This window comes from Puma concolor, chromosome A1 (genome assembly GCF_028749965.1).
Source record: "Puma concolor isolate L17-30 chromosome A1, mPumCon1.1.hap2, whole genome shotgun sequence".
Classification (NCBI taxonomy): Eukaryota; Metazoa; Chordata; class Mammalia; order Carnivora; family Felidae; genus Puma; species Puma concolor.
Genome location: NC_141667.1, coordinates 132,275,150 through 132,302,514, shown reverse-complemented (window position 1 = coordinate 132,302,514; position 27,365 = coordinate 132,275,150). Strand labels below are relative to the sequence as shown.

The 27,365-nt window shown below is 38.0% G+C and overlaps 1 protein-coding gene across 8 annotated transcripts in view; it reads right to left on the bottom strand.

Annotated features, from left to right (window-relative positions):
- The window catches only part of RAPGEF6 (Rap guanine nucleotide exchange factor 6), a 196,630-nt gene that overhangs the window by 147,143 nt on the left and 22,122 nt on the right, over positions 1 to 27,365 (bottom strand). For 7 of the 8 annotated variants that reach the window (XM_025923608.2, XM_086704659.1, XM_025923607.2 and 4 more), the window contains exon 4: positions 24,231 to 24,314. The exons of the other annotated variant lie outside the window; for it this stretch is intronic. In XM_025923608.2, coding sequence (XP_025779393.1) covers positions 24,231 to 24,314 — 84 coding nt within the window. The remainder of the gene's footprint in view (positions 1 to 24,230; positions 24,315 to 27,365) is intronic. 8 annotated transcript variants of the gene reach the window in all.

Below are 27,365 nucleotides of genomic sequence, written 5' to 3'. Positions count from 1 at the left end.
TATTTGTGCTTTGAACCTAAAGCATATAACTGTATCTTGGATTACCAAAGAATCTGTTAATCTGTCCTTTAAGTGGAGTGCCTAGACCACAAGTATGAAATTACTGACATGGTTTTTCTACTTATTTTGTAAATGCCTCATCTTTTTTGTGCCTCTGCTTCTACATTATTGCCATCATTTCTATTAAACAAGTGTTTTCAGTGTACCATTTTAATTCCTGTGATGATTTTTAAATGCTTTTTTGTTGTTAAATTTTTTTTTATTTTTCAAATGTCTATTTATTTTAGAGAGAGACAGAGCACAAGCAGGGGAGGGGCAGAGAGAGAGGGAGACAGAATTGGAAGCAGGCTCCAGGCTCTGAAGTGTCAGCACAGAGCCCAACGTGGGGCTTGAACCCATGAACCGTGAGATCATGACCTGAAATGAAGTCGGCCACTCAACCAACTGAGCCACCCAGGTGCCCCTGCTGTTGTTAAATTCTTAATAGTTAATCTAGGGATTACATTACGCATCATCAACAAGGCAAAGCTGTCCATTCTCACCACTTCCAATCAACAATGTACTGGAGATTAAAGCCAGGGTAGTAACACAAGGAAAAAAATTAAAGGCATAAACAATGGGTACAAAGAAATAAATGTCTTTACCAGAGACAACTCATTCTGAGTGCAGCAAAACTCTAAGGACCTATAAACTTTCTTAGAAAACTTAGAGTGTATCAAGATCACAGGATATAACATCCACATATAAAAACGAATTAGCAATGTTTTTATATACTAGCAATGAATAAAATAAACATGAAATGAAGCAAACAATGCCATCCAGAATAGGATCAAAAAGAAAAATACTTGTAAACAGTTTAACAAAAACATAAGACCTACACACTGAAAAAATGTAAAATATAAGTGAGAGAAATGAAAGATGTAAACGTTAAGTAGAAACAATCCATGTCCATGGATCGGATAATGCTATGTTGTTAAGATTACAAATGTCCCCCAAGTAATCTAAAGATTCAAAATATTTCCAGACTTCCAGTTTCTGTTCTGGCATATAAGAATCTTAGAAATTGCTATCTGTCCTAATAACAAGTAAAAAAATGAACTACCTAGTAAGTCACCCACTTTTTCTTACCTCTGTAATAGAATTGAGATAACTGAGCAAACTGTTGCCCCCAAATTGAAGGGAACAGACAAGTATAGATAATTACAACCCAGAATAGCAATTTCTGCAGGCACTAGCACCAGGATAAGAAAAACCAAACTATATAATTGATGAACTGCTGGAAGCTCAGTGTGGACAACTCTGAGAGTTAAAAACTTCAGAGACACAGTCAACTGAAGGGGCCTCGATACTTTTGAGTTTTACCTCACTGATCTCTACCAGGATCTCAGAATATGTAAGAGAGACCCTTGTACTTCTGGCGGAGGCAAGGGCAGAGGACCATTTTGAAACATCCTACAGTATTCTTGACTTCTTTTCAAGGTCTGCCCATCAGAGCCTAAGTGACCTTTAGAAAGGAAAATACTCAACCTTCCATAAGGAGAAAGGGAATGCCCAACTCCAGCCCACTCTAGCAATCTTGACCCACTTCAAGGGGATGGTGGGGAGGGGGTAGAAACTGAGAAATACAAGGCAAGTTCAAAATACAGAGGTAATGGCTCACCAAAAGACTGAGATCTAATCACAGGACTATGAAATGCTTCCCCTCCTCTCACACCTTACCTGTATATTAGGAAAGGCCCCCTCCTCTCACACCTTACCAGTATATTACTAAAGGCCTATTTATAGCAATTCCTATTACCCAGTACATCATGTCTGGCTTACCCAGTACATCTACATCATGAGAAGGCAATACTAGAAGACAAAAGACACAGACGAAAAAGACAGATCAAGCATCAGAACCAGACTATGATATGGCTAGGATGTAGAGTAAAAATTATACACCACAACCAAGGAGGATTTAACTAAAGTATACAAGGATAGGGGCGCCTGGGTGGCTCAGTCGGTTAAGCGTCCGACTTCGGCTCAGGTCATGATCTCACAGTCCGTGAGTTCGAGCCCCGCGTCAGGCTCTGTGCTGACAGCTCAGAGCCTGGAGCCTGTTTCAGTCTGTGTCTCCCTCTCTCTCTGCCCCTCCCCCGTTCATGCTCTGTCTCTCCATGTCTCAAAAATAAATAAAAATGTTAAAAAAAATTAAAAAAAAAGTATACACGGATAGTTCAATATTCAAAAATCAATTAATGTAATCCATCACATTGACAGGCTAAAGAAAAACTAAAGAATTATATCAATAGATGCAAAATAAAATTTGACAAAATCCAAAACCCATTCGAGATAAAAACCCAGTAAACCAGAAGTACACGGGAACCCTCTCAACTTGTTAAAGACTATTTAAAAAAACTAATAGCGAATAACCACTAAGATCAGAAACTAAGCAAGGATGTCCCCCTCAACCACTGCTTTTCAAGTTCATAGTGGAAGACCTAGCTAACACACTAAGAAAAGGTAACAGAAGGTGTAAGATTGAGAAGGAAAAGATAAAACCATCCTGTTCAGATAACATGTTTATCTATGTAGAAAATCTGGAGTAAGGGGGGAAACACCAAAAACACTTCTGGAATAAGCGATTACAACAAGGTCACAGCGTACAAGTTTAATATACAAAAGCCAATTACTTTCTTATACACTTTGAATGAAATGGAATTTGATATTAAAAATACAATGCCATTTCCATTAGCTGCCCTCCAAAAAATGAAATTCTATGGTAAAAATCTACCAGAATAATGTATGAGACCTATATGATGAAAATTACAAAACTCTGATCAATGATACTGAAGATCTAAATAGGGCGCCTGGGTGGCTCATCAGTTTACTGCTCGACTCTTGACTTCGGCTCAAATCATGATCTCGTGATTCACGAGTTCGAGCTCTACATCGGGCTCTGCACTGAAAGCACAGAGCCTGCTTGGGATTCTTTCTCTCTCTCACTCTGCCCCTCCCCTGTTTGTACTCTCTCTCAAAATAAATAAATAAACATTAATTTAAAAAAGTATAAAAAATAACTAAATAAATGAAGAGTGATTCCATGTTCGTGGATAGGAAGACTCATTGTCAGAATGTCATTACTTCCCATCTTGAATTATATATTCAGTACAATTCCAATTAAAATCTCATCATGTTATTTGCAAATACTGTACTGAAAAACCAATTCTAAAGAATACATGGACAGGCAAAAGACCTAGAATAGCAAATGCAATACTGAAGAAGAAGAACTAAGTCAGAAGAGTGACACTCACTAACTGACTTTAAAATGTATCATAGGGGCGCCTGGGTGGCGCAGTCGGTTAAGCGTCCGACTTCAGCCAGGTCACGATCTCGCGCTCCGTGAGTTTGAGCCCCACGTTGGGCTCTGGGCTGATGGCTCAGAGCCTGGAGCCTGTTTCCAATTCTGTGTTTCCCTCTCTCTCTGCCCCTCGCCCGTTCATGCTCTGTCTCTCTCTGTCCCAAAAATAAATAAATGTTGAAATAAAAATTAAAAAAAAAAATGTATCATAAAGGTACAGGAAACAAGACACTGTGGTGCTAGTTAAAAAATAAAGGTATCAACAAAACAGAACAGAGAGCCCAGAATTAGATTTCCATGAATATGCTCAACTGATTTTGACAAAAGAGCAAAAGCAATACAGTGGAGCAAAGACAGTCTCTTCAACAAACTGTGCTGAAAACACGTCAAAAAAATGAATCTAGACACACATCTTACTCCCCCTCTACACTGAAATTAAGTCAAAATGGATCAGAGATCTAGATGTAAAACATAAAACTCCTATAAAACATAGGAAAAAGCTAAATGATTCTAGGTATGGCAGTGACCGTTTAGTTCCAACATCAAAGGAATGATGCATAAAATAAATGATACGCTCAACTTCATTAAGATTAAAACCTACTCTACAAAAGACAAAGTCAAGAGAATGAGAAAACAAGCCCCAGATTGGGAAAAATATTTGCAAAATCTCCATCTGAGTAAGGCTTGTTATCCAAAATACAAAGACACAAAGAACTCTAAAGTGAACAAGAAGAGAACTAAAAATACTTTTACCATATGACCCAGTAATCACATTCTATGGAATTTACCCAAAGGAGCTGAAAACTCATGTCCACACAAAAAGATGCACATGGATGTTTACATCAGCTGTTCAAGAATCAACTTTAAATTCTTACAATTGGTATTAAGACAAACAATACAACTGAAAATAGAGAAAAGGGGTGAACGATTTTCAACAAAGTAGAAATGCCTACTAAGCACAAGAAAAGATCCACAAAAGCACTGGTCACTACTGAAATGCAAATTAAAATCACATGGAGATGTCATTAAGTATACACTGAAACAGTAACAATCAAAGACTGCCAATACCAGGTGATGGAGAGGATATGGATAAACTAGATCTATTGTATGTTGCTGGTCAGAATGTGAAACAGTACAGTCATCTTTTAAACAATTTGGTGCTTTCCAAAAGTTAAATATATGCTTGTCATACAACAGAACAATCTACACAATAAATGAAAACACATGGCCCATATAAAGACTTGTAAGCAAATCTTGGTAACAGCATTATTTGTAAAAACTCCAAAACTTAATAAAAAATTTTTAATTTTTAAATTTCTATCTTCTGGTAAATGGCTAGACAAAATGGGGTATCTTTCTAGATTGAAGTACGATTCAGTAATTTAAAAAAATACGTGTGTTATAAGTGATACGTGCTCAATATGGGAGAATCTCAAAAACATGCTGACAGAAGCCAAAAACAAAAGACTACTTCTAAATATCTACAGAAAGTATCTAATGACAGAAAGGAGATCAGATTAACCGCAAAAGAGCATGAGGGAACTTTTTCAGGCAATGCAAGTCAACTGTAAATGTCATGTACCAATGTACACATTTACCATAAATTATTCAACTGTGAACTTAAGATGGATGAATTTTATGGTATGCAAATTATACTCCAATAAAGCTATTTCAAGAAAACTGTCTTAAAAAACAGAAATAAATTTTTACTAACTTGGAGTATGCCAAGATTAATTAGAACACATAAGTATTACAATAAAAGGGGAAAAAAATCATCCTTGAGGCTTTGTAACAATTAAAGAAGTTGCCACTGAAAACTGCAAAGGCATGAAAATAGTCGAGGAAAAATATATTCAACAGATATATCTGTTAATTTTTATCCATGATAAGTAACTCATATAACTCAAAAATAAAAAGACAACCTCTAAAGAAGTGAACCAACTTTTCACAAAAGAAGGTATGTGAATGGTTAATAACTACATGCAAAAATGCTAGTAGTTATCACAGAAATGCATATTAATACCACACAATCCATTACATACATAGCACAAGAGCAAAAATTAAAGACTAACCATATCAAGCACTGAAAAGGATAAGTAATGGGAACTCAAACTGGTGGTGGCAATATAAACGGTGTAACAGTCAACAAAACATTTGGCAGTTCTTTTAACAAGTTAAACATGCCTACCATACAACTTAGCCACTGAAGTCTAGGTATTTACTCCAAGAAAAAAACACATGTTCATAAAAAGACTTGTTCAGAAATGTTCACAGGTGCTTTATTCATTATAGCAAAAAACTGCAAACAACCTTAATGTCTTTCAACAGTAGAATGTATAAACACATAGTGGTACATCCATACAATGGGATACTAATGAACAATTTTATAAAATGAATTATCAATATACAGAGTAACATGAAGGAATCTCCAAAACATTATGCTAAGTGAAATATTTTAAATACTAAATGTTAGACAACTTATTGTTCCATTTATAAAAAATAGTGGTAAATGTGGGGTGTCTGGGTGGCTCAGATGGTTAAGTGTCTGACTTCAGCTCAGGTCATTATCTCACAGTTTGTGACTCTGAGTCCTGAACTGGGCAGAAGGGACCCTGCTTCAGATCCTCTGTCCCCCTCTCTGTCCCTGCCCTACTCATCTGTGGACATACAGACTCTCTGTCTCTCAAAAATATAAATAAACATTTAAAAAAATAGTGGTAAATGTAATCTATTTACTAGAAAGCAGAACAGTGGTTGCCTGATGCTGAGGGTACAATATAGTATAGATTATAAACTGACAACCAGACAAATGGCATCTACAAAAAATTTAGATCTAGGAATACACTTGGTGAAAAATTGAATGCTTCTACCTTCTCATCCCTAATTCCCCTTCAATACAGAGCAAGTAAATAGTGTCTGTTCTCAGCACATCTATTTTCTATTTAATTTTTTAATGTTTATTTGGTTTTGAGAGAGAGAGAACATGAGCAACGGAGGAGCAGAGAAAGAGAGAAACAACTTGAAGCAGGTTCCAGGCTCTGAGCTGTCAGCACAGAGCCCAATACAGGGCTCGAACTCACGAACTGCGAAATCATGACCTGAGCTGAAGTCAGACGCTTAACCGACTGAGTCACCCGGGTGCCCCTATTCTCAGCCCATCTCTTCAACACTGTACTGTAATTTCTTCCCAGGGCAATATGACAGGAAAATGGGGAGAAGGCACATTTAAATTAGGGGAAAAAAAAGAAACTGTCAATTCACACATCAGTAGACAAGAGATCAGAAAAATCCTAAAGAATCTGTAAGACAGCTATTAGAATAACGTGAAATTTAGCAAGGCTACAAGATATAAAATCACACATACAACACAACAGTGAAAATTACAAAACACTGCTGAGAGAAAACTACAAAACACTGTTGAAAAAAATTAAAGACCTAAACAAAAAGAGTGATGCACCTTGTTACTGGTTTAAAAGATAAACTGTTAACATGTCAATACTACCCTGGGTGCCTGGGTGGCTTAGTCAGTTGAGCATCCAGCTTCGGCTTGGGGCATGATTTTGCAGCTTGTGGGTTTGAGCCCCATGTCAGGCTCTGTGCTGACAGCTCAGAGCCTGGAGCCTGGTTCAGATTCTGTGTCTCCCTCTCTCCCTGCCCCTCCCCTGCTAGCGCTCTGTCTCCTCTCTCAAAAATAAATAAACATTAAAAAAAAAAAAAAATGTCAATACTACCCCAAATGGTCTAACAGATTCAGTGCAGGTGCAATCAAACTCCCAGGCTTTGAGCAGCAGGCAAAGAATATAAGATTAGAAAGGAAAAACAGTAGGAAAGTTCTCTTTACAGAGAGGGGGAACTCGAAAGTAAATGCCCCAGGTTTTTCTTTTTTTTTAATTAATAAACTTATTTTGAAATTCATATGCAACTGCAAAGAACCTATAATGACCCAAACAATTTGGCAGAGTTGGGAGGACCCATACATTTTGTGGATTTAAAGCTAGAGTCAGCAAGACAATGTAGCAATGGTACCACACACAAAAAAAATCAATCAATCAATGAAACAAAGTAAACAACTGGGAAACAGATCCACACGGTCAATTAAATTTCAACCAAGATGCAAAGGTAATTCAGAGAAAGGACAGTTTTGTCAACAAACGGTGCTAGAGCAATTGAGTATGTATAGGTATGAAATGAGATCCACATATCATACACTATGTAAAAAACTAGAAACAAAATGATCACAGACAAATCTATCATAGCATAATCTGAAACTAAAAAACTTACAGAAAAAATTATTTAAAAAATTATGTGTAATCAAAGATTTTCTACCTACAACAACATAACTATAATCCATTAAAGAAAAAAACCTGATAAATTGAGTTTTATCAAAATTAAGTTCTTCTGCCCTCTGAAAAGCAATCCACAGAGTGAAGAAAATATGTGTGTGGCACATATCTGTTAAAGGACTTGTGAAAAGCGTAAGGAACTTCTATAACTAAAAAATAAGAAATTGTACAACTCTACCTGCCCCTCCCAAATGGGCAAACGATTCAAAAAGACACTTCACAAAAGATATATAACTGACAAGTAAGTACATGAAAAGATGCTCACAATCATTAGTCTTTAGGGAAATGTAAATTTAAACTACCATCAGATACTATCACATACCCACGAAGACATGTAACTTAAAAAGATTGACCTTAACAAGTGTTCGTGAGGAGGTGATACAGGCATTCTCATATATTGCTGGTGGGAATGTAAAATGGCACAACTTTAGAAGAATATGACACTTTAAGAGGTTAAGTATCCCTCTACCCCATAATCTAGCCATTCCAAAATATATACTTATATGCCCAAAATAAATGAAAGTATGTGTACACATGACGGGTTATAATCCATTCTCTTCCCATGTATTTACTCAAAAGATAAGACATCGTATGTTCACATAAAGACTTGTACACAAATGTTGATAGCACCACAAGTCAAAATAATCAAAAACAGAAAACCACCCAAATGTCTACCAGTAGCTGAACTGCAAAGAGTGGTCCATACAAGAGAATACTGTAATAAAAAGGAATACAGATGAACACTAAGGGCACTATGCTGAATGAAATAGACCATACAAAGCACAGAAAGACAAATACTATATGGTGTCACATGGAGAGTTCCAAAACTTTTTTTTAAAACCTCATTTCAAATAAAGACTAAAATGGTGGTTGCCAGGTACTCAGGGGAGAAGGAATTACAGTGATGAAGGTCAAAGCGAACAAATGTGCAGATACAACAGGAGTGACTTCTGGTGATCAAATGTATAGTACAGTAACTTAAAGAAAAAAGAAATGAAATATTGAAATAGTGATACATATCACAACATGGATAAATCTCAAAGTAATTTTAGTGTGAAAAGCTAGACAAGAGTATATATTTTATGTTTCACTTCATATAAAATTGTAGAAAATGTAATCTAAAGTGACCAAAAAAATAATAATAGTAATTAATAATCCCTGGGGACCAAGGGAGCAAGGACAGATGAAAGAAAAAGTTTACAAAGGGACATGAGCAATCTGGGGTGGGGGGTGGGGGGAGTGATGGATATGTTCATTAGCTTTATTACAGCACTGGTTTTACAGGTGTATGCATACACCAAAACTTATCCAACTATTTTATTTTTTTTATTTTTTATTTTTTTATTTTTTTTATTTTTTTTATTTTTATTTTTATTTTTTTTTATTTTTCTGTGACTTTATTTTTTTTTATTTATATATGAAATTTATTGTCATATTGGTTTCCATACAACACCCAGAGCTCATCCCAAAAGGTGCCCTCCTCAATACCCATCACCCACCCTCTCCTCCCTCCCACCCCCCATCAACCCTTAGTTTGTTCTCAGTTCTCAACAGTCTCTTATGCTTTGGCTCTCTCCCACTCTAAACTCTTTTTCTTTTTTCCTTCCCCTCCCCCATGGGTTCCTGTTAAGTTTCTCAGGATCCACATAAGAGTGAAACCATATGGTATCTGTCTTTCTCTGTATGGCTTATTTCACTTAGCATCACACTCTCCAGTTCCATCCACGTTGCTACAAAAGGCCATATTTCATTTTTTCTCATTGCTACGTAGTATTCCATTGTGTATATAAACCACAATTTCTTTATCCATTCATCAGTTGATGGACATTTAGGCTCTTTCCATAATTTGGCTATTGTTGAGAGTGCTGCTATGAACATTGGGGTACAAGTGCCCCTATGCATCAGTACTCCTGTGTCCCTTGGATAAATTCCTAGCAGTGCTATTGCTGGGTCATAGGGTAGGTCTATTTTTAATTTTCTGAGGAACCTCCACACTGCTTTCCAGAGCGGCTGCACCAATTTGCATTCCCACCAACAGTGCAAGAGGGTTCCCGTTTCTCCACATCCTCTCCAGCATCTATAGTCTCCTGATTTGTTCATTTTGGCCACTCTGACTGGCGTGAGGTGATACCTGAGTGTGGTTTTGATTTGTATTTCCCTGATAAGGAGCAACGCTGAACATCTTTTCATGTGCCTGTTGGCCATCCGGATGTCTTCTTTAGAGAAGTGTCTATTCATGTTTTCTGCCCATTTCTTCACTGGGTTATTTGCTTTTCGGGTGTGGAGTTTGGTGAGCTCTTTATAGATTTTGGATACTAGCCCTTTGTCCGATGTGTCATTTGCAAATATCTTTTCCCATTCCGTTGGTTGCCTTTTAGTTTTGTTGGTTGTTTCCTTTGCTGTGCAGAAGCTTTTTATCTTCATAAGGTCCCAGTAATTCACTTTTGCTTTTAATTCCCTTGCCTTTGGGGATGTGTCGAGTAAGAGATTGCTACGGCTGAGGTCAGAGAGGTCTTTTCCTGCTTTCTCCTCTAAGGTTTTGATGGTTTCCTGTCTCACATTCAGGTCCTTTATCCATTTTGAGTTTATTTTTGTGAATGGTGTGAGAAAGTGGTCTAGTTTCAACCTTCTGCATGTTGCTGTCCAGTTCTCCCAGCACCATTTGTTAAAGAGACTGTCTTTTTTCCATTGGATGTTCTTTCCTGCTTTGTCAAAGATGAGTTGGCCATACGTTTGTGGGTCTAGTTCTGGGGTTTCTATTCTATTCCATTGGTCTATGTGTCTGTTTTTGTGCCAATACCATGCTGTCTTGATGATGACAGCTTTGTAGTAGAGGCTAAAGTCTGGGATTGTGATGCCTCCTGCTTTGGTCTTCTTCTTCAAAATTACTTTGGCTATTCGGGGCCTTTTGTGGTTCCATATAAATTTTAGGATTGCTTGTTCTAGTTTCGAGAAGAATGCTGGTGCAATTTTGATTGGGATTGCACTGAATGTGTAGATAGCTTTGGGTAGTATTGACATTTTGACAATATTTATTCTTCCAATCCATGAGCAGGGAATGTCTTTCCATTTCTTTAAATCTTCTTCAATTACCTTCATAAGCTTTCTATAGTTTTCAGCATACAGATCCTTTACATCTTTGGTTAGATTGATTCCTAGGTATTTTATGCTTCTTGGTGCAATTGTGAATGGGATCAGTTTCTTTATTTGTCTTTCTGTTGCTTCGTTGTTAGTGTATAAGAATGCAACTGATTTCTGTACATTGATTTTGTATCCTGCAACTTTGCTGAATTCATGTATCAGTTCTAGCAGACTTTTGGTGGAGTCTATCGGATTTTCCACGTATAATATCATGTCATCTGCAAAAAGCGAAAGCTTGACTTCATCTTTGCCAATTTGGATGCCTTTGATTTCCTTTTGTTGTCTGATTGCTGATGCTAGAACTTCCAGCACTATGTTAAACAACAGCGGTGAGAGTGGGCATCCCTGTCGTGTTCCTGATCTCAGGGAAAAAGCTCTCAGTTTTTCCCCGTTGAGGATGATGTTAGCTGTGGGCTTTTCATAAATGGCTTTTATGATCTTTAAGTATGTTCCTTCTATCCCGACTTTCTCAAGGGTTTTTATTAAGAAAGGGTGCTGGATTTTGTCAAAGGCCTTTTCTGCATCGATTGACAGGATCATATGGTTTTTCTCTTTTTTTTTGTTAATGTGATGTATCACGTTGATTGATTTGCGAATGTTGAACCAGCCCTGCATCCCAGGAATGAATCCCACTTGATCATGGTGAATAATTCCTTTTATATGCCGTTGAATTCGATTTGCTAGTATCTTATTGAGAATTTTTGCATCCATATTCATCAGGGATATTGGCCTGTAGTTCTCTTTTTTTACTGGGTCTCTGTCTGGTTTAGGAATCAAAGTAATACTGGCTTCATAGAATGAGTCTGGAAGTTTTCCTCCCCTTTCTATTTCTTGGAATAGCTTGAGAAGGATAGGTATTATCTCTGCTTTAAACGTCTGGTAGAACTCCCCTGGGAAGCCATCTGGTCCTGGACTCTTATTTGTTGGGAGATTTTTGATAACCGATTCAATTTCTTCGCTGGTGATGGGTCTGTTCAAGCTTTCTATTTCCTCCTGATTGAGTTTTGGAAGAGTGTGGGTGTTCAGGAATTTGTCCATTTCTTCCAGGTTGTCCAATTTGTTGGCATATAATTTTTCATAGTATTCCCTGATAATTGTTTGTATCTCTGAGGGATTGGTTGTAATCATTCCATTTTCATTCATGATTTTATCTAGTTGGGTCATCTCCCTTTTCTTTTTGAGAAGCCTGGCTAGAGGTTTGTCAATTTTGTTGATTTTTTCAAAAAACCAACTCTTGGTTTCGTTGATCTGCTCTACAGTTTTTTTAGATTCTATATTGTTTATTTCTGCTCTGATCTTTATTATTTCTCTTCTTCTGCTGGGTTTAGGCTGCCTTTGCTGTTCTGCTTCTATTTCCTTTAGGTGTGCTGTTAGATTTTGTATTTGGGATTTTTCTTGTTTCTTGAGATAGGCCTGGATTGCAATGTATTTTCCTCTCAGGACTGCCTTTGCTGCGTCCCAAAGCGTTTGGATTGTTGTATTTTCATTTTCGTTTGTTTCCATATATTTTTTAATTTCTTCTCTAATTGCCTGGTTGACCCACTCATTCGTTAGTAGGGTGTTCTTTAACCTCCATGCTTTTGGAGGTTTTCCAGACTTTTTTCTGTGGTTGATTTCAAGCTTCATAGCATTGTGGTCTGAAAGTATGCATGGTATGATTTCAATTCTTGTAAACTTATGAAGGGCTGTTTTGTGACCCAGTATATGATCTATCTTGGAGAATGTTCCATGTGCACTCGAGAAGAAAGTATATTCTGTTGCTTTGGGATGCAGAGTTCTAAATAGATCTGTCAAGTCCATCTGATCCAATGTGTCATTCAGGGCCCTTGTTTCTTTATTGACCGTGTGTCTAGATGATCTATCCATTTCTGTAAGTGGGGTGTTAAAGTCCCCTGCAATTACCACATTCTTCTCAATAAGGTTGCTTATGTTTATGAGTAATTGTTTTATATATTTGGGCGCTCCGGGTTCGGCGCATAGACATTTATAATTGTTAGCTCTTCCTGATGGATAGACCCTGTCACTATTATATAATGTCCTTCTTCATCTCTTGTTACAGCCTTTAATTTAAAGTCTAGTTTGTCTGATAGAAGTATGGCTACTCCAGCTTTCTTTTGGCGTCCAGTAGCATGATAAATAGTTCTCCATCCCCTCACTCTCAATCTAAAGGTGTCCTCACGTCTAAAATGAGTCTCTTGTAGACAGCAAATAGATGGGTCTTGTTTTTTTATCCATTCTGATACCCTATGTCTTTTGGTTGGCGCATTTAATCCATTTACATTCAGTGTTATTATAGAAAGATGTGGGCTTAGAGTCATTGTGATGTCTGTATGTTTTATGCTTGTAGTGATGTCTCTGGTACTTTGTCTCACAGGGTCCCCCTTAGGATCTCTTGGAGGGCTGGTTTAGTGGTGACAAATTCCTTCAGTTTTTGTTTGTTTGGGAAGACCTTTATCTCACCTTCTATTCTAAATGACAGACTTGCTGGATAGAGGATTCTCGGCTGCATATTTTTTCTGTCTAGCACACTGAAAATCTCGTGCCAATTCTTTCTGGCCTGCCAAGTTTCAAAAGAGAGATCAGTCACGAGTCTTATAGGTCTCCCTTTATATGTGAGGGCACGTTTACCCCTTGCTGCTTTCAGAATTTTCTCTTTATCCTTGTATTTTGCCAGTTTCACTATGATATGTCGTGCAGAAGATCGATTCAAGTTACGTCTGAAGGGAGTTCTCTGTGCCTCTTGGATTTCAATGCCTTTTTCCTTCCCCACTTCAGGGAAGTTCTCAGCTATTATTTCTTCAAGTATCCCTTCAGCACCTTTCCCTCTCTCTTCCTCCTCTGGGATACCAATTATGCGTATATTATTTCTTTTTAGTGTATCACTTAGTTCTCTAATTTTCCCCTCATACTCCTGGATTTTTTTATCTCTCTTTTTCTCAGCTTCCTCTTTTTCCATAACTTTATCTTCTAGTTCACCTATTCTCTCCTCTGCCTCTTCAATCCGAGCCGTGGTGGTTTCCATTTTGTTATGCATTTCGTTTAAAGCGTTTTTCAGCTCCTCGTGACTGTTCCTTAGTCCCTTGATCTCTGTAGCAAGAGATTCTCTGCTGTCAGCTATACTGTTTTCAAGCCCAGCGATTAATTTTATGACTATTATTCTAAATTCACTTTCTGTTATATTATTTAAATCCTTTTTGATCAGCTCATTAGCTGTTGTTATTTCCTGGAGATTCTTCTGAGGGGAATTCTTCCGCTTGGTCATTTTGGATAGTCCCTGGCGTGGTGAGGACCTGCAGGGCACTTCCCCTGTGCTGTGGTGTATAACTGGAGTTGGTGGGCGGAGCCGCAGTCAGACCTGATGTCTGCCCCCAGCCCACCGCTGGGGCCACAGTCAGACTGGTGTGTGCCTTCTCTTCCCGTCTCCTAGGGGCGGGATTCACTGTGGGTTGGGGTGGCCTGTCTGGGCTACTTGCACACTGCCAGGCTTGTGATGCTGGGGATCTGGTGTCTTAGCTGGGGTGGGTAGGCAAGGTGCACGGGGGCAGAAGAGGCAGGCTTAGCTTGCTTCTCCTTAGGTGATCCACTTCAGGAGGGGCCCTGTGGCAGCAGGAGGGAGTCAGATCCGCTGCCGGAGGTTTGGCGCCACAGAAGCGCAGAGTTGGGTGTTTGCGCGGAGCGAGCAAGTTCCCTGGCAGGAACTGGTTCTCTTTGGGATTTTGGCTGGGGGATGGGTGGGGGAGATGGCGCTGGTGAGCGCCTTTGTTCCCCACCAAACTGAGCTCTGTCCTCAGGGGGCTCAGCAGCTCTCCTTCCCTTTGTCCTCCAGCCTTCCCGCTTTCTGAGCAGAGCTGTTAACTTATGACCTCCCAGACGCTAAGTCGCGCTTGCTGTCGGAACACAGTCCGTCAGGCCCCTCCGCTTTTTGCAAGCCAGACTCGGGGGCTCTGCTTGGCCGGCGAGCCGCCCCTCCGCCCCAGCTCCCTCCCGCCAGTCCGTGGAGCGCGCACTGCCTCGCCGCCCTTCCTACCCTCTTCCGTGGGCCTCTCGTCTTCGCTTGGCTCCGGCGACTCCGTTCTGCTAATCCTCTGGCGGTTTTCTGGGTTATTTAGGCAGGTGTAGGTGGAATCTAAGTGATCAGCAGGACGCACAGTGAGCCCAGCGTCCTCCTACGCCGCCATCTTCCCTCTCCTTATCAAACTATTTTAAACATGCACAGTTTAGTCTACAATTATACCTTAATAAAGTTGTTTAAAAAAATTAAGAAAATAAAAACGCAAGCGACCAAATGAGATAAAATGTGTGCAAAACCTGTCACCTTGCAGCATGAATGTATTAAAGATTCCTACAAAATAATAAAGACAAACAGCTCAGCTTTGAAACGGGAAAAAAAAAAATTTAATAGGAAGTTCACAAAAGAATATAGAGGAAGCGACAACCAGTAAGCGCAAGAAAAAGTGTTCAGTATCACCAAGCAGGAAAATTAAAATTAAAACCACTTCACAGTGACTAGAATAGCTAAACTATAAGACTGACAATCACGTTTGTGACTATGTAGAAAGAGAAACAGAAATCTTAAACACTGCCAGTGGGATTTTAAAATGGTACAACTGCTATGGAATGGAGTTTAGCAGTTTCTCATAAATAATTTCTCTATTAAACTTCAAGACACATTATAAAGCTATAGTAATTACAACAGTGTGGTATTCAAGCAGGTATGAACAAAATCGAATGGAAGAGATTAGAAGCCCAGAAACAGGCACATCTGTGGATATGTTTATTTAAAAAAAAAAAATGTGGCATTCAACAAGAATGGGAAAAGGATACATAGGAATCCATATGGAAAACCATGCAACATTATCATACTCAAAAATCCACTCTAAGCAGGGGACCTGGGTGGCTTAGTCAGTTAAGCACCCGACTCTTGATTTTGTTTCAGGTTATGATCTCACGGTTCCTGGGATCAAGCCAGCAACAGGCTCTGCACTGACAGTGTGGAGACTGCTTGGGATTCTCTCCCCCTCTCTCTGCCCCTCCTCTGGCCATGCTCTCTCAAAATAAATAAATAAACATAAAAAAAATCCATTTTAAGTAGATTATAGACGTAAATGTAGAAGGAAAACAAGAAAGTGCTAGAAAATAATAAAGGAAAATATCTTCATGACTGCAGGTACCATAAATATTTCTTAAGCAAAGACGACAAAAAGAAAAAGACTGAATTTCTCTGTATTAGAGTTAAGAACTTTCATTCATCCAAAGACACTGCTAAGAGAATGAACAATACAAGACACAAGGAAAATATTTTCCAACAAAAATAACCAAGCAAAGATGCTTATTCAGGATATATAGAGAACTTCTACATCTCAGGAACAAAAAGAAAATGCATTACAAAAATGCGCAATGGATTTGAAGATGCGCTTGAAAAACAAAAAGATTATTCAAATAAAAATGTACTCATTAGCAATCAGTAACATGCAAATCAAAACTATAATGAAGTATATAAATTCAACAGAGTAACTGAAATGTATCAGGATAAAAAATAAACAAAAAGCTCGACAATACCAAATGTTGGTGAGGATGTGGAACAACAGAAATTCTCACACAATGCTGGTGAGAGTGTGTAAATTAGTACATTCGCTTTGGAATATAACTTGTAATCAACAGTATGTATTTGTTGTTCATATGAACATAGGCACATCCTGTGAGCCATCAATTCTCTGTGAGGTGTACCCTACATAAATTCATGCCCATGTGCATCTAATGTACAAGAATGTTCACAGCTGCTTTCCTAGTAACAGCCCTCAACTATAAAATGTAATGCTAATTAAGAAAAATGAATTAACTCTAACTACATAGATGCATCTCATAAACAACACTGGCTCAAAGAAGCCATACACAAAAGAATATTGTATGATTACATTAACACCAAGTTCAAAAGTAAACAAAAACCAAACTACGGTGTTTAGGTATATGTATCGTCAGGCTAAAACTCTACAGATACCTAAGACTAATTAAAACCTCAAAAAACAGTAACTTTGGGTGGTGGGGGGAGTAGGAAAGTTGATTTGAGGAAAGACTGCAGGCTGCTTCTAGGGTGCTGACGATGTTCAAATTCTTGTTCTGGGTAGTAAATAGGCAAATGTTCAAGAAATTACAGTAACTCCCTGATATGCACATTAGGTTCCTATTAGGTCAGAAATAGAAAAAAAAAAAAAAAAAAAGAATTTCTTACATATGTATTTAAAAAAAAAACCCACGAAGATTTTAATAAATGTAGTTAGTTATCTATGTAAATGGGTTAAATGGTGTGGAGGACACTAAAAGTGGGAATAATAATATTTAAAATACCTCTTGTTCTACTGTTTTCACTTTTGAATGGTACAAATTTACTTCAAAAAACTATCTTAAAAGTGTGTCTTTAAAAAAAGAACACTACTATTTACAATGCTATTTACAGGTGATAACTTTACCAACCCAAGACTAGCAGTGTGCCTGACACATGTAGGCACTAAGTGTTTGCTATATGAATTAATGCCCTACTATTGGAGATATTCTCTGACTTCAATGTTGGTTCCCTTCTTCTAAGCCTAACTAATCCTGCTGATCTGTAGAATCCATTGCCACAACTGTTTCCCCAAGAAAGCTTCCTTTACAGGCCAAACAGACCCTTTTCAAACAAAAGAGTCATCCCAAACCAAAGTAAATCAGTATTTTGTCTTAAGGGTAGAGTCTTATAGAGAGATGACAATACTTATTTGCACCATAAATTAATGTTTGAATGAATAAATACACGCATTAAATTTTATTTAAAAATCACACATAATAAAATCCTTGCTTTTTTTTTATTTAAAATTTTTTTAATGTTTATTTATATTTGAGAGAGGGAGAGACAGCGTGCACGCATGCGTGCACATGAGTGGGGGAGGGGCAGAGAGAGAGGGAGACACAGAAGCTGAAGCAGGCTCCAGGCTCTGAGCCTGATGCGGGGCTTGAACCTATGAACCATGAGATCATGACCTGAGCCGAAGTGGGACATCCAACCGACTAAGCCACTCAATTGCCCCAGTCCTGGCTTTCTTGAGCTTACAGATTTTACTGTAGCAACTATAAAGTGAACTCAATTCCAGAAAGAGACTAAATTCATTTCAGAAGACATTTACATTTCAGACTTGATGTTTTACTTATATACTTAGTTCATAGTAAATTGTAAAAAAATACTGATTTAAAATACATATAAAATTTCGAATGTCCTGCCCTCAGTGAAGTTTCTGAGAATTCCATAATTTGGGACACAAAATTTCCCCTCCAAGGTGAAACACAACTTGCTGTATCTCATGCCATCAACCAAACAAAAAAAAAAAAAAAAAAAGAGAGCGAGAGAGAGAGAGAGAGAAAAGGCACAATGCTTGGTTGGTTTTTTGATTCTAGAGGTAACATATACTGAGTGTGCTACTTTGACCCATTTTCAGCGTCACCCACAAGGCTGTAAGCAAATTCAAAATGGAGGATAAGCCACTGAACCATTGCAGTCTTATGAACCTCCACATCTAATGGTACGTATAGGGTCCATGGCAAACACAGATGCTCTACAGAAACTCTCCCAAGCACTAATATGAGAATGATAGTGCAGATGTCTACAATTTCTGAAACACTTATGATCTCCTCTGCAAATAACTATTATCCTTTTGAGAAACAAGCTCTGGCTTGCTACTGGGCCTTAGCAGGACATCAGATGCTACAGGACATCAGATGACAATGCTGCCTGAACTTCCTATAATGAACTGCATAGTTAGCCACAAGTGCCAGGCAGGGCAGTAGCCATCTATTATGGAAAATAAGAAACTGAATTTACCCAAGAGCTGGTAGGTAGATCAGACTCCAACATCAACTCCTATTGCAGTGCCTCCTCTACCTCAATCTATGCTTATGGCTACCTAAGAAATTCCTTATGACCAGCTGACAGAAGAAGAAAAACTGTGAGCCTGTTTTATCAATGGGTCTGCACCCAAAAGTGGACAGCCAAGAGGTCACTCAGACATAACCCCCAAGGAAGATGGTAAAGGAAAATTGACCCAGGGAATAGAATTACAAGCAATACATTTAGTTGTCCTTTTTTCTGGATTTAGAGATGGCCGGAATTATTGATCAAAAGAGATTCAAGGCAAGTTACTAATGGTATGGCTGAAAGGTTAGGGACCAGGAATGAATAGGATTGAAAGGAAGATTGGTAACAAAAAGTCTGGGAAGTGGTATGTAGAAGGACTTTCAATATATCTGTATCTCATATGAATGCCTGAAAGGCATCCACCGTGAAGGAGGCTTTAATAATGAGGTGACTAAAATGCCACGCTCTGTGGAAGTCAACCAAACTCTTCCCTCAGCTACACCAGTGCTTGTTCAATGGGCCCATGAATAAAGTGGCCATGGTGGCAGAGATGGAGAATATGCAGGGTTTAACTGCTAATGCTACTGCTAGGAACCTAATCTGCCACCATGAGAGATTAACAGAAAGTCTCCTTATGGGGACCAGCCAGCCACCTAGGGCCAGATTATTTACAGTGAACTTTTTCTGTGATGGAAGAGGCAGGTATTTGTCCTCATTGGAATAAACACATATTCTGGAAATGATCTACCTTCCACATCCATAATGCTTCTGCCAGCACCACTATCCATGGGCTCACAAAATGCCTGCTCTACCATCCTGGCACTCTAGACAACACTATTTTTGATCAAGGCACTCATTTTGCAACAGCCTATGTACAGCAAGGGTTTCTGTCTCCCCCAATAACCAGAATACACAGATCTGATATTCAAGGCATGGAAGTAAGAGCGGCTCTTCTCACTACTATACCTAGTAACTCATTCAGAATTTTTGCTGCCCATCCAAAAAACTTTGTTCTGGTTTTGAGTCCTAGTGCCCAAAAGAAGATTGCTTCTATGAGGAAACACAAAGGTTCCACTGAATTAGATACTTTCACCTGGCCAATGAACCAACAGGCAGGGGAAGGGGTTACTCTAAAGGCCTGAGTAATTGATCACAATCACAAGCACAAACTGAGTTGCTGCACAAAATGGGGGGATTCCCTTAGGCTCCTTGTACTGCCATGTCCACTATTCAAAGTTTATGGAAAACTACCACCACCAACACAACAGAGCAGGACATTTAAGGACCCGTCAGAAATGAAGATTTTGTTAACATCATCAGGTAAAGGATGCAGAACGGATGAACGTCTGGCTTAGGGCAGAAGTACTGAATGGGTAGCTAAAGAAGGAAGCCAGAGGTACCAATTACAGCCATGTGACCAATCACAGAAATAAAAAATATAGGATATTTTTTCCTTTGTTTATTGCATTTATGTCTGTATTTATGTAAATGTTAACCATTTTCTTCTTCCCTCTGTTTCCCTTATTTATTTTAAGTATAGTTTGGTGGAAGCGAACTTTAGTCTTTGGTTAACAGAATTTTCAAAAGCACTGTGATGCACTATATAATTAATATAACCAGTAATGATTGTTAGGACTGTGCAATTCCTTATTTTAGGGACAAAGTAAGAAATTCTTCACTGGTACAAAAGACAGCTGTATCTTTTAAGGTGACAACAGAGTTGTTTTGTTGTTGGATGGGAGTTCAAATTTGTTTAGAAGCATCCATGTAGAAGCTAAGGAACTCAGAGTGGACTGTGCCAGTTATCCACTGCCTTTCAACTGGAAATACATTCATGCTGTTTCAAATCTACTTTCCAATAAAGGATCTAGATTCAGTTAACGCTATCCTTCTGCCAGCTGAAAATGCTAAAGCTTTGTCAGTAGAGGGTGCTAGCAGAAAAACAATGCAATAGAAAATTTGTCTTTCTCAAGGGGAAGGGAAGGGAGAAGTGCACCAGTGTGTGCGTGTGTCAAGGCAAAGGAGGTCCTGTCCCCAGCCTCAGGGCCCAACCACACCCTAGCAGGGGGAGGGGAAGTTCTCTGGTCAGTCCTGGTCAGCAGTTCCCTTCCTGCCAGCCCTGACCCTATGACTGAGGACGAGGTCTGGCACAGGCAACCCAGTGAAGTTCTCCATTACCTACTGGGGCTACAACTAACATACTTCCAACAAAATCTGAAATCATGGGGAGAGGGCCCCCCTGCCAAATTTGTTCTTTACCTGGGTACCCTCTCTTAGCTCCTTTACCCTTCTTAGTGCCTAATCTCTTAAATTAAACTGTCCATGTTCGAATTACTGTGTGGTTTCTGTCTCCTGACTAATGCAGGGAATATCAAATATTTTTAATAGAATAAGCTATACTTTTATGAACTAAAATACTACTATCATTCTTCGTATACTAAGCAGTGTTCATATTCTGTTCGTGTCATAATAACTATATCCCAATGTTACTATGCTATAATAATATTGAGAAGCCAAAAATTACTTAATACTTCATATATGCTAAGCATGTTCTAAATTTATCTGCACTGATTATTAAGTCTAACAACCACCCTACAATGACCTATTACAAATATGTGTCAGGGGCGTCTCAGTGGCTCAGTAAGTTAAGCATCCAACTCTTCATTTAGGCTCAGGTCATGATTTCACAGTTCATGGGTTCAAACCCTGCAATGGGCTCTGCACTGACAGTGTGGAGCCTGCTTGGGATCCTCTCCTCCCCAACCTCTCAAAATAAATAAAGCTTTAAAAAAAACCTAAAAAAAAAATATGTGTCAAATGAAAAATGTGCATCCCCTACCCGGAAATGTTTATTTTTTTAAATTTTATTTTTCTAAGTAATTTCTACACCTAATATGGGGCTCGAACTCATGACCCTGAGATCAAGAGCTGCATGCTCTATTAAATGAGCAAGCCAGGTGTCCCCAGAACTGTCCTTTAAATGATTAAAGAAACTTCTATAATGTTTATTGTGAAGTTCATGATGGTTAGATTAATGTACCATGAGTTTGTTGTTTAAATGTCACACATTTCTGTCACTTATTTTTTTTTTAGTGTTTATTTTTGAGAGAGAGAGAGAGAGCGCAAGAGCAGGGAAGGGGCAGAGAGAGAGAGGGAGAAAGAGAGAATCCCAAGCAGGCTCCATGCTGTCAGTGCAGAACTCAAACTCATGAAACTTGAGATCATGACCTGAGCCTAAACCAAGAGTTGGACACTTAACTGACTGAGCCACCCAGGCATCCCCATTTCTATTATTAAAAAATTAAGCTTTGTTGTCTTTTTTTAATGTTTATTTATTTTTTTTTTTTTTTGAGAAGGAAAGAGTACACGTTTGCTCAGGGAAGAGGCAGAGAAAGAGAAGTAGAGAAAGAATACTGATGTGGGGATTGATCTCACAAAACGAGATCATGACCTGAGCCAATATCAAAAGTTGAACGATTAACTGCTTAACCAACAGAGCCACCTAGGCACCCCATACTTCCTTGTCTTGATATAAATAACGGTGAGTTATTGTGGCTGATTAATGGCTACAGAAAGTCTTAACAAATTCCTTTAAATTTTTTTTTTCTTTTCAACGTTTTTATTTATTTTTGGGACAGAGAGAGACAGAGCATGAATGGGGGAGGGGCAGAGAGAGAGGGAGACACAGAATCGGAAACAGGCTCCAGGATCCGAGCCATCAGCCCAGAGCCTAACGCGGGGCTCGAACTCACGAACCGCGAGATCGTGACCTGGCTGAAGTCGGACGCTTAACCGACTGCGCCACCCAGGCGCCCCAAGTCTTAACAAATTCTTGACCATTCATCACAGCAGACAAAAGGGAGGAAATATTTAAAAGAACAATACTAATATTCCAAAAACTTAACTGTAATCTCTATCATTCCAGCTTATCCTGTTTCAGTGGCTAACTCATTACAAATTCATTAATGTGAATCTCAGAAACACAGGGAAAAAGAAACAATAGCCAAAAGGCTTAAATAACCAAGAACGACTCTGCATTTTATTTGTTAAAATAGCAGATGCTTTGTTTTATTCTATTGGTTCTACTGGTTCAAGAAGCACAGACTTCATTAAATCAAAAGGCAACCATGTAAAGTTTCAGGACTCCAAGACAGGAATTTAAAAGTGGCATCAAAAATCACTGGGGTGCCTAGGTGGCTCAGTTGGTTAAGCATCCGACTTCCGCTCAGGTCATGATCTCGCACTCCGTGAGTTTGAGCCCACGTCAGGCTTTGTGCTGACAACTCAGAGCCTGGAGACTGTTTCAGATTCTGTGTCTCCCTCCCAATCTCTGTGCCCCTCCCCCACTCATGCTCTGTCTCTGTCTCAAAAATAAATAAATGCCAAAAAAAAAAAAAATCAAATGATTCATAGCATCTATCAAATAGACTATACCTTGATATTTAAATTTAACAGTTTTGTAACTAACAGCTACAATTAAAAGTCTTACCTCAAAAGTCTAAAAATCTCTTCTAAACATTATTGGAAAAAAGTCACTAAAAAATTACATTTTTATGCCACCAATTATTTTAAGAGAGAGCGCATGAGCAGGAGAGAGAGGTAGAGAATCTCAAGCAGGCTCCACACTCAGAGCAGGGCCCGACCTAGTGCTCGACACAGGAGCCACCCAGGTGCCCTAATGTCACCAAATTTTAATATGAAGCCCCCAAATCTTAAGAACTAACAGAACAAATTCTAGAAGAACACCCCATGTGACCATTTTTCCAACCACCTTTCTCTTCTTTTACCTATTAATTATGATGATGATAATTAACAATGATTTATAAAAGCCAGGCACTAGCCTAAGAGCTTTATATATATTAAGTCATTTATTCCTCAAAAGTAACCTATGAAATAGGTTCTAGTATTGTCCCCATTTTACAAATGGGGAGTGATTACATAATTTGCCCAAGAAATAGTAGAACACAGACATGAACTCAAGCAGTCTGGCTCTGGAGGTCAATGTTTACAGACTTCTGTTCAGAACTTTGAGTAGCAGAGCTTGCTAAAAACCTCAAAGAGACACTTAAAGTAGGTGCTATTATTATACTCACTTTACAGACAAGGAAACTAAAATATGTACAAAATCATATAAATAGTAAATGATAAATCAGGACTTTAACCTAGTTTGCCTGACTCTAAAAACCATTTTCTTAGCTATTAACAGGTATCACCCTCCCTGTAACCATTAATATTAGCAACAAATCCAAACCCATCAGATAAATCAAACAAATTCCATATAAAACTGAAGATCAAGTCAAAGTGAAGATACGATGTCAAGACATAAAGAGTACACCCTCAGAAATAAGAAATACAGGTTGCTTGCTACTATTTCCTACAGAACCAGCAAGTAAACACATTTATAAGATACATCACCTACTTAGAAAAATTACACATCCTACGTAAAACAGTTTAACATGAGAGATAAAAAGTTGTAATGTTAACGTTGCCTGCCATATATTCTAAGCAGCAAATGTACACATACCTGCAAGGAGGCAAGACCATGGAGTCTTTCATAAGCACAGATCCAGAAAGCAGGATATACCAACATCGGGCAACAGTTTCTGAACTGTTCAAGTAAGTAAGTTAATGAGTAAGTAAACATACACATTTCACCTGTTACATGGATTCAATACAAAATACCTAACATGAAATATATTCTAATCTCACAAATTAAAAATTAATGGAATTTTGGGAAATAGTGCCTGTTGCTAAAAAATGTACCAACTTATAAGACTATGTTCACGTGGGAAAAAGTGTAATCACTATCTTAAGATACAGACTTCAGAAGAATATGTTTACTAGCTCAATCTTATTAATTTGATCATTAGCATCATTTTCCAATTTTGTGTAGTGGATAACATTTGATGAATATGAAAACTTAAAATTCTGTACTACACATGCATATCATAAAATCCTATACTAATAACTTATGTATATTAAAGACAATATTTGGAATTGACCACTTCATCAATATTGTATCTTCACTCAACTAAAAAGTGAACCATAATCTATTTATTTCTTTTAAATTTTATTCTGACATACACAAACAAAATACCTTTTATATGTGTTTCAGGGATAAAAGAATACCAGATGACTCAAGTCTCTCAACATTTTAGTTAAATATCTAATGGAAACCCAGCATCTTGTTAGATCTTAGTGTATAAACTTATCTTTCTGTCCTCTCAAATATCTTTATTTACCATACCTAAGGTTTTAATTAATTCCAATCTGTAGGAAATTTTAGTATCTATAAAACAAATCTTTCCTCTGACATGGAGAACTATTTATCTAGCTATCTACTTGACATGTAAACTTGAACGTCTAACAGAGAACTCCAACTCAACAAAATCTACCTATTATTTCCTTCAAGCTTCTATTTTTTGTAGTATTCTCTGTCCTCAGTGAACACTGCTCTTCTCCATCCAGAAACCTAGGCTTCCAAAACATTCCACACAGCACTCAGGGTAAGCTTTCTATGTCAATCCTAATGCTCACCATGAGAAGGGAAAATTCTTGTCAACTTTCCAGGAGACACTTCAAAATTCTTTTTAATTTCTTCAAATCTTCATTGAGGGAAAATGTAGATGGCTGCAAATTTCCTAGTTAAGGTTCCTTGCTTAAAATTCTACTTCCTTACTCTTGTGAAAGAGGACTTACAAAGTCAAGAAAGAATAAAATCAAAAAACAATCTGCCCAAAATTAAGACAGAACTAAGTTATAATTGGATGCCACCACAAGCCTCCAATTTTTATCTCACTTAGCTAAAGTGGTCACAAAGTTATCAATTAATTCTATTATAAATGCAGAAAATCCTGAATTTCACTCCTACCACAAAGAGAACCATGCCAACCCATGAATAAGAAACGGTTTAGACCTTACAAAAAATTTCACTCAGAGCATGGTGTGGTAATGCATTTGGACAAGTAAACCCAAGCAAAGTAAAATAGTGTCGGCCATTCTATCTCCTTCCTCTGGGCAAACAAAGGAATCAAAGAATGAACCAGTCCAAGGAAGGAAGGCATACTTAATGTTGTCAGATCTTCTATCTTCAAAGGCTTCAGATGCTCCTAAGATAAAGACCAAAATACGCTTCAGATGGCCTCCACCTGATTCTCCAGAATCTTCTCTTGCTGTTTCCTCTTCTTTCATCAAGGTGCTTGCACACACTGATTTACTTTCACTTTTTCTACCATATTGCTTAAGATCAACTACACACTCTTTTCTCTGCCTTTACCAACCTCTGAATTTAAATTCTTCAGTTAACTTCCACATTCTTTGCAAGTTATCTTATTATTAACCAGATACAGAGTTGTATAACTCTTCATATTTTTTAAATAGTGCTGTGGTGCCTGGGTGGCATGTGACTTTTGATCTTGGCCTCAGGTCAAGACCTCACGGTTTGCGAGCTCAAGCCCAGAGTCGGCCTCTGGGCTGATAGCACAGAGGCTGCTTTGGATTCTACCTCTCCCTCTCTCTGCCCCTCCCCAACTCGGTCTCTGTCTCTCTCTCTCAAAATAAATAAACTTAAAAAATAAAAGTTCTACTAAGGCAAAATTTAAATACCATAAATTCGCCCATTTGAAGTGCATGACTCAATTTGCAAGAAAACTGAAACAAATGTGCAAAGATGACCGCAATCCGGTTTTAGAACACTTCTGTTTCCTAACCAATAGTATGCTCTCTGCATAGATTTGCCTTTCCTGGACAGTTCATATAAATGGAATCATGTAATATGTGGAGGTTCTGTCTTGCTTCTTCCACTTAGCATGTTTTTGAGGTTTATCCATGCTGCATTATAAATCCATGTTGCCTTTATTCCTTTTTTATTGCCAAATAGTATTCCATTATACAGATACATGACATTTTATTTATCCATTCATGATACATTTTGATTGTTTCTAGTTTTAAGCTGGAAATATAAATAGTACTACTAAGAACATCTGTGTACAGTCTTTGTATGCACGTGTTTTTATTTCTCTAGCATAAATAAGTAAAAGTAGAATTACTGGGACAAGTGGTAAAACTGTATGACTTTCTGGGAAACTGTCAAACTATTTTCTGCAATGGCTATACCATTTAACATCCATACCACTAACATATGAGGATTCCAGGTGTTACTATATCAGTGCCAACACTTGGTACTGTCTACGTTTTTTAATGTAGCTATTCAAACAGCTCTGTACGAGTGACATCTCATTAATTTTTTGTGTTAATTTTGTAGAGTGTAAGGTAAGGGTCTAAATTAACTTTTTGCAAATAAATATTCAACACAGCATTATTTCCTGAAAAAACTATGCTGACCTCCTTGAAATGCTTTAACATCTTCATCATAAATTGTACATTGGTGGTTGGTTCCTTTTTAATCCTCATATTATAGCCACAATATGCAAAGATCTTACTTGGAGGCCATTAAAAACAAACTGTTCATAATTACAAGGGTTTACTTCTGGCCTCTCAATTCTCTTCCACTGATCTATTTATCTATACTTTTCTTTTTTTGATAGCACTTAAATATGTGTAACTTTTAATTAATTTTCTCTACTTGACTAAACAATAAACTCAATAAAAACACTGTGTCTTTGCACCATTCTACACCAAGGTAAGCATAAAGCGTAGC